General features: G+C 44.6%; 1 protein-coding gene across 1 annotated transcript in view; it reads left to right on the forward strand.

The window, feature by feature from the left end:
• Positions 1-8,184, forward strand: part of LOC104391888 (solute carrier family 22 member 5-like) — a 31,617-nt gene that overhangs the window by 11,558 nt on the left and 11,875 nt on the right. Inside the window, exons 2-5 of the mRNA XM_010001237.1 lie at positions 4,430-4,533; positions 5,723-5,877; positions 6,498-6,669; positions 7,904-8,030. Of these exons, the coding sequence (XP_009999539.1) occupies positions 4,430-4,533; positions 5,723-5,877; positions 6,498-6,669; positions 7,904-8,030 (558 nt within the window). The remainder of the gene's footprint in view (positions 1-4,429; positions 4,534-5,722; positions 5,878-6,497; positions 6,670-7,903; positions 8,031-8,184) is intronic.

Genomic DNA, 8,184 nt, shown 5'->3' on the forward strand with positions numbered 1-8,184 from the left:
GGCAGTGTTGAAGGGCAGGTTGGATGGGGCTTGGAGCAGCCTGGGCTGGTGGGAGGTGTCCCTGCCCATGCAGGGGGTGGGGACTGGATGATCTTGAAGGTCCCTTCCAACCCAAACCATTCTATGATTCTTTCAAGGCAGGTGGTGTTCTGCAAGTGCAGTGGGTGCAGAGCCTGCCACAGGAAATTACACTTTACCCCTGAAGGTTTTGAAGTGCCAAGAGAACTTAGAGGAACAGTGTTTTTTATTTATGCTCAGGCTGTATCTTCAGCTGGACTCACAGTGTCCTGTCTGCCTAAACCTGCCTTGCAATTTGAGTTGGATACTCTGTACTCTTTATGCTTTGAATTTTGTTGCACAGTTGCAGTTTAAAGAATGTAAATGCCATCGTGGAGTGTGGATTCTGTTGTGGTTGCAGTTTGTGTGAAAATTGCAGGGTAGCTTTCTTATTGGATAGAGTTGTTACTTTAATGTTCACTTTAATATTGGAAAGGTTAGAGATAGAATTCAGGAAATACTAGTCTAGCAAGACTGACACACTTCTGCATGTGCTGCTTGGTGTAATTCTAGCTAAACATGCAATAATACTTGTTCAGGTTGTATGGTGATATGAGGTGGAAAGCTAATAAAGTGTGACTGGGGAGGGAGCAGTTCAGAGTTTTTAATCTCCTCAGCTTTGTAACCAGGCTTGCCTTACAGCAAAGGATGTGGAGACGTGGGTCCAGGTAGCTGACTTGCCACGTGAGAGATGAAGCAGAGCTTGGGAAATGCTCTTCTAAAGAAATGCTGCCATGATGACTGTAAATACCTCAGACTGTTTCATGCTCTGTCCCAAAACTTGTGCTTGAGAAGCAGCTCCTTCAGTCCCTCTGTCTTGTGGTGTCCCCCCATCTTCTTCCTCAAGCTGTCCACATCTTCTGGACACCTCCTAGCCTGTCTTCTTTTCTCTATCCCTTCTTCCCTCTTGCCCTCACCAGTGGCTGGTTCCAACCAGGAATTCCTTCTGGAGGAGCATTTCTCACCACGCATCTTGCTTGTCATGCAGAAGTCACTATTGCTGCCAGGTGTGAGGCTGCTGACAGAGACATCACCCCCACCTGATGAATTGTTTGGAAGGTAGCTACAGGCCAAGGTATCTGTAAGCTGTCTAAGTAAGAAGGTTGTCCTCTAAAGGTATAATAAAATGGAGTGGCAGTGCTCTGTACTGTGCCTGGAGCATTGGGTACCAGTGTTGAGGAGCTCAGTGCTTTCCAACAGCAGCAGCTGCTCTGTGCACCAGAGCTGAAATGTTTTTCTCCTCTTTAGAGCCCTGACACCTTGCTGAGGTGAACCTTATCTCATTCACTGGGGCAAAGGCCGTTTCAGCTGGCAGGCTCGCCCAGAGGATACTAAGAAATGAAAATAGCACATGATTTTAGAGCACTGGGTCACAGTGTGCTGTGTCCAAACAGCAGTGCCAGCAGCAGGAGGCAGTCAGTAACTCCTCCTGGGACACTGGCTCCTTGCCATGCTGCCTCCTAACAGTGATGCTTCAGTGGCTTCTTCCTGGGCAACGTGCAGAGTTGCAGAATGGTTCTGCAAGACTGATGGCACCATCACTGAGCAGGGCAGTAGACAGACCTTGTTGGTGAGTCACTACAAAATTGAAGATGTCAGCATTAATTTACCGGGGCAAGGGGTAACAGACCCCTTAAATGCCTTTGTGCTGATTGTGCATCTGTGGAGTCTGTAAGTACCTGGTTTTGCACAACCAAGGTAGTTTTCCCTTGGAAATTTTCTATGGAATTCACTTTGGTGCCTGGTTCAAGTGCTCTGCAGCATAACAGCTCCTAACGTTGCTTTAACAGAGCAGGTGGAATGACAAGCTGGTGACCATTGCTGCATCTTAAGGGCCAATATGTTTCCACCTCCCAGGGAAAGAAACTTTCAGCAAAGCTTTTTCATTCTGTGAACTTTTCCAAGCAACACCTCTGCCTCCATGGCCTGGAGAAAAGGTTTGTTGCTGTGCACAAACGTGCCAGGGTCTGCAAAGCCAAGCAGTGCACAGCCTCCTGCCAGGGCTTGCTCACCAGCACGGGGTCATCAGCTGGAAAATAATGACCAGTTTAGTAATGATAGGCTGTAAATCACTGAGCTGGATGTTTGGCTAATTAGATTTCAGTTCTGTTTTTGAAGATGTCTGGCTCCAGTAGCTGATGCAAAGATCATTCTTTGTAAGTAGACGAGTCTTTATTAATGCAGGATTGTTGCTGGCAGTGGTGTTTGTTTTCCTCTGAAGTGTCATCATCTGGAGGTATATGATAACCTCAGGAACCTCTGGCCTATATACATTTGGTAACAATAATTTCCTGCATGTTTGGAAGGTGCCAGATGCAGTTTGCCAAAGCTTCCTGCCTGGATTAGCCTCTGTGGTCACCACAGAATTGCTCAAACTTTTGCTGAATAAATACAGATTTAATTATAAATGTTAATGACAGTTATTAATCTAAATGCTGTTGAGAGCTATAGCTGAGTTAAATCCCTTACATGAGTGGTATGAATTTGTTAGTATGTTAGAAAGCCACGATTCTGAAACCAGCTGCTGAAATGCTGCATAATGGATGGCACGGGTGGGGTGTTGGAGCATGGCCCTGAGGGCTGGTGCTTCAGGTGGTGTAAGGCTGGAAGGGTTTGGGAAGAACTGCAAGAAGAACATTGAGGGCTGAAATCTAGTGTAAGGAGAGGCTCTTCACATGCAAAACCAGACTGAGCAAAAGAGAGGTTAAGAAATCACTGGGTTTGCAAATTGGGAAAAGGTGCATTTTGTTGGCTGAGATGCACTTCAGGACATGGTTTAGTGGGCATGGTGGGGTTGGGTTGATGGTTGGTCTTAGAGGTCTTTTCCAACCTTAATGATTCTATGAATTCATGAGATAGGGTTGGCAGGTAAAGTTGCATGAAGAGCAATGAGAGTGCAGCCTGTGCAAATGAGCATCATCCACCTCTAGAAAACCTTCTAGTTCAAAACTGGGATGTTCTTCCATCAACCAAGTGATGGTTCTGTTGGGTTTTGCCGTGGGGATCTGGGAGTGGAAGGTGATTGCTGGTGTTCACTCCCTGCATGGCTTGTAGTGATCCCCCAGCCTTAAAATATGCACCAGCTGTAGCATGAAGTGACACCAGGGGTTGGGAGATTCCTGGAGTCAAAGGCTTCGTGCTGAGGAGGCAGAGCTGGGACAAAGCGAAACACGGTCCTAGTGTGGGACCAGGTGGATGGTGGAGTTGTTAATTAAAAAATTAAGGTAATTAGGGAGCAAGGGGGATTAATTGTTAAGGTCAGGGTGACTATTTTCAATTCAACCTTTTAATTAGAGATTAAAACCTAAAAGCTTCCATCCCTCAAACCTCAGAAGGGGCCCCATAGGAGCTGTTTGAATGACCCAGCTCAGGAGGGTTTGGCCTCATACCAGGAGCTGTGGTTGCCCCCAGATCCCTCTCCCATGGGCTGCAGCCCCTCCTGCTCCCTGCTGGGGGAGAGTGGAAGGATGGAAAGAACTCTGGGAAGTCCTCCAGTCTCAGCATGGAAGTGGGGTGGGACATGAGGTGTCCCTGCTGGGTTTTGTGCTTTCTTCTGCTATTTACACACTTTTTTCCCTTGAATAACCAAAATAAAATTAAGACTCTTTCAGTAATGGCTGTTGGTGTAGATACAAAAATAACATGACTGGTATTTCAAAATCATCAGACTGAAGTGGGTAGGAGATGGGAAAGTATTGCAGTCTTCATTTAATATCTTGTTTTCTTCTTCTTTTTTGTTTTTATTATGGAAACCTTGGATGGTTTGGGGTACATTTCAGTTTGTATTCCAAAGATTATCATTGACCTTAGTTAGGCTTGCAGTGAGCAGTCTCCAGTCTCTCAAAACCAGATTAGAATATAATAAAGGATAAGATATTTTTTTCTGTATTCTTGCTTGTGTTGTTCAATTTATCCTAAATTAGAAATGTGAATTTTTGATGGCAAACTTTACCCTACAGAGGGAAATCAAGTGTGGGTCTGCTCTCACTCCTTCCAAAACCAGCAGAACTGCAGCACTTTTAGGGGCTGCAGAGCCTCTGAAAGGGACCTGAGAGGGGTGTAGGATGAAATTATACCTTACTGTCACTTGTACCTGGAGGGGAAGCACCACAGCCATCAGCTGTGTGAAGAAGGGGGTGGTGGAGCCTTGGGGATGGCTTGGGGCAGGTGGCCCTTGCCCTCTGCTGCCCAGCATCCCTTCCCCTTGTGTCCTTGGAGCTGCATCCTTGCCCTAGGTTAGTTATTCATTTCTGTTGTGGAGGTTTTCTGTCCAAAGTGTATGTTTTCATCTAGGCTGAGCCAAGATTTTTTATTAAAAAACAGGGGAAATCCTGTTTATTGGAAGACTTTTTCATGTTCTTTCTCCCCACAGTGGAATCTCGTGTGTGACAACGACTGGAAGGGACCCCTGAGCACCTCCCTGTTCTTCGTGGGTGTCCTGGTCGGATCTTTTGCCTCAGGGCAGCTCTCAGACAAGTAAAGTATATACACCAGAGCTGCTGGCTCTTTGTTTAATGCTGCTTTGCAAGCAATTAACATATGGGAAACTTCCTAAAAGTGGATTTCTGCTGCCTTTGTTCTGTGGGTGTGGAGTAAATGTCCTGAAGTAGAACAGAAAGTTACCAAGATTGTTAGTGAGTGTTCATCTTTACTGTTTATTTTTGCAGCAAAATCACTTCTGGAGCAAACTGGTTTTATGCCAGAAAACAGGTGTAGTAGATAAGTTTAATCTGGAAAAATCAGATCAAGGGCATTCTTTTCTAATTACTTTGGACCATGTTCAGAGAGTTCCCTGAGATTTGTTTTCCTTTTTTTGAAGTAAAATTTGAAACTCCCTTTTTACAAACACCCATAGTTTCTCTTCCTAATCATCAAATACAACATCTAAGTCCAATGACCTGTGTTTGTGGAAGCTGCAAAGCATGAATGCTGTTCAGCTGTACTTCAGAGAAGCTGTATTTCCAGCCCCAGGGTATATTTGCTTCCTTATTTATCAGTATAAACATGAAAAATTGGAAGATACCACAAATTTTTGTGATGTTGATAGGCTGTGGGTGTTGGCCAGGCCTTAGGTACTGACTCTTTGACAATTTGATGAGTTTGGTTTAGTTTAATGTCTTTTATTTTAATACTTCATCAATAGAATTGCTAGGAGCCCTTCAATTGTTTTTGTGGCTTTTGTTCCAAGTGGAATGAAGATTGCAGCAAGGGATCACTGTCCTGATAGCAGCCTCTTAAACCTGAGTGCTACCTCTTTCAGCAGCTTTCCTTCTTTTTCCTTCTTTAATATGCCAACATGTGTCAGGAACTCTGTGCTCCATAGAGGAGGAGCACCTCATACTCTTGCATTTTAAATTATTTGCTCCTGCTTATTTGTCTCCCTGCTCATCCTCTTGATAGGAAAGGAGTAGTGTTCCAGCACATAATTATAGGCAATTGAGCTAGCAGCCCTTGGAATATTTTCTCTTGAGCAGTGGATTTTTTTTATGTGTTTAGAATAGTTGTGCCTGTGTCATATTTCCTGAACCTCTGCTTTTTGCAGATGTCTTGCATCTCCCCAGGTATGCTTACAAGTAATCTTATTTTTCTGTTCCTAAAGATTTCACTTATTCTGTTGTCTAATAATTTATTTATTTATTTTGTCTCTTAATTCTGTCCATGGAAGGTTTGGCAGGAAGAATGTGCTGTTTGCAACCCTGGCAATGCAGACTGGCTTCAGCTTTGTCCAGGTCTTCTCTACCAGCTGGGAGATGTTTTCAGTGTTCTTTGTGCTGGTTGGCATGGGACAAATCTCAAACTACGTGGCAGCATTTGTTCTTGGTAAGCAGGTCCTGCTGGGCACAGGATGTGTTCTTGAGGCTCCTGCTTCTCCTGCTCCCTCTCAGGACTGGCTCAGGGCTGTTATGTTTTGCCAAGCACCACTGGTAAGAGTTTGTCCTCACCACACATGGATAACTCATGTTCTCCTTGGAAGTTTCCACTTGATAGAGGTGCAATCTGAATTGCACAGGTCAGGAACCTAATTTTGGCATCTCTGAATTACCCTTTAAAGAAGCTGGTCTCTTGCCATAAGCTCAAGAGGACCCCATGGAGATCAAGCTGAGGTTCAATGTTATGAATGTTTTGTTAGTATGCCAGGTGGTTTTAGCTCCTCAAGTGAAAAATGAGGTTCTAAGAACACAGAACTAAAGAAGTTTTAGCTACTTAGAGCTACAAAACTACTTTTTTTAGCCTGGTCCTTTTCCTTTTGTATTTCCTGGGGTCAATGCAGGATCCCTGCAGGAAGCAGCTCAGCCTCTACCCTGGGATGGCAGAACATGCTGTACACTGGGGCTACCCCCTGTAGTGTGTTTCAAAACCAATCATTAGAGGTATTTTTGGAAAGTCATTGAGTTGCTTTTAAGTTTATATACTGACCTTCAGTCTCTTGTTTTGAACAGGCACAGAAATCCTTGGCAAATCAGTCCGTGTGCTGTTCTGCACCCTGGGAGTTTGCATCTTCTATGCCTTGGGCTACATGTTGCTGCCACTCTTTGCTTACTTCATCAGGGACTGGAGGATGCTGCTGCTGGCACTCACCCTGCCTGGGCTGCTCTGCATCCCTCTCTGGTGGTGAGTAGAGCTTCTGCAAGGCTTCAGAAGGTCCTGTCTGCAGGGTTTTAAAGTTCAGACTCCAGCCTGTACTGAAATTCAGGAATGGGCAGGTGAAGGATGGATGTTGTGTTCTTTACTCTTTCCAGATGTTTAGCTGCAAGTCCATAGTTTGGGGAGGATCTGCATGAAAGGCATTTTCCCAAAACTCACCTTGTTTGGAAAAGATCTCATAGATCACCAAGTCCAACCATCAACCTAACACTGACAAGTTCTTAACTAAACCATATCCCTATGTACTACATCTGTACAACTCTTAAACCCCTCCAGGGATGGTGACTCCACCACTGCCCTGGGCAACCTGTTCCAATGCCTGGTAACCCTTTCAGGGAAGAAATTTTTCTTAACATCCAATCCAAACCTCCCCAGGTGCAACTTGAGGCCATTTTCTCATGTCCTTGTAACCTCGTTGAACCACCCCATCCCCACCTCTTTACAACCTGTAAAGACAAACCTGTAGTTTCTATAAAACCGAGTGATGCACATGAGTAAACTTCCTTCTGCACCATCTGAAATCCATGAGCCTTTAAGAGACCTGAACTAGAGGCAGAAGGAGAAACCAGTTGGTTTGGGAAGCTGGGCAGCGCTGGGGTGACATAAATATGAGAAGCTACAAAACAGTACTTGCACTTCTGTGAGGTTGCTGTGTTTTCTTCCACAGTTAAGGAAATAAGTACTTTTAGGTGGCATGTGAAGTTTAGCTAGTCCACATGGTGGTGGTGTTTCTCCACCTACACAAGCATTGGTTTGTTATTCCTTCCAGTTCTTTCCTTACAAAGCTCAGTGACTCAGGGGTTTTCTGCTGTCTGACTTGGCTTTATATGAGCATTTTTAGAGTTATTCAATATACATGTGTTATTCTCTAAGGCTGTGCCTCTTAATTTACAGCGTGCAGCTTGTGTATTCACATCTGAATTTCTTTAGTTAAGCTGTTTTCCCATACTTTGAAGGTTTTGGTTGCTCTTTTTTTCTGAGTCATTGCATATTTCCTTAGTATTTCTAAAATCAACAAATGCATTTCAGTCTGTTCTTGTCCAGCACGCCAGTCTGCTCTTGTAAATCTGATTTCTGTTGTCATTGCTCTAATGTCTGCAAGATGTGGCAAGTTTTGAGCTCTCTCTGCCTGGAGCAATGAGTGTTGGTGCCTGCAGCAGGGCTTTCTGTGGACACTCATTGCTCTGAACCCCTTTTGCAGGGTCATTCCGGAATCTCCACGGTGGCTGATCTCCCAGGGGAGGTTCCAGGAGGCTGAAGACATCATCCGAAAGGCTGCAAAAACCAATGGCATCACAGCCCCAGATGTCATCCTTGACCCCAGTGAGGTAAGATTCCTGCAGCAGCCCAGTTTGCTGGACCTGTTAATGACCACGTGAAGGGGTTAATTTCCAGCCATATGAATGGAGTTATCTCTGCAATGTATTATGTACTTCTCAAGTGTGTAAAGAGCCATTCTTTTCCTGAAAAGGAAAATACTCT

This window comes from Chaetura pelagica, unplaced genomic scaffold (genome assembly GCF_000747805.2).
Source record: "Chaetura pelagica isolate M959 unplaced genomic scaffold, ChaPel_1.0 scaffold177, whole genome shotgun sequence".
NCBI classification, from domain to species: domain Eukaryota; kingdom Metazoa; phylum Chordata; class Aves; order Apodiformes; family Apodidae; genus Chaetura; species Chaetura pelagica.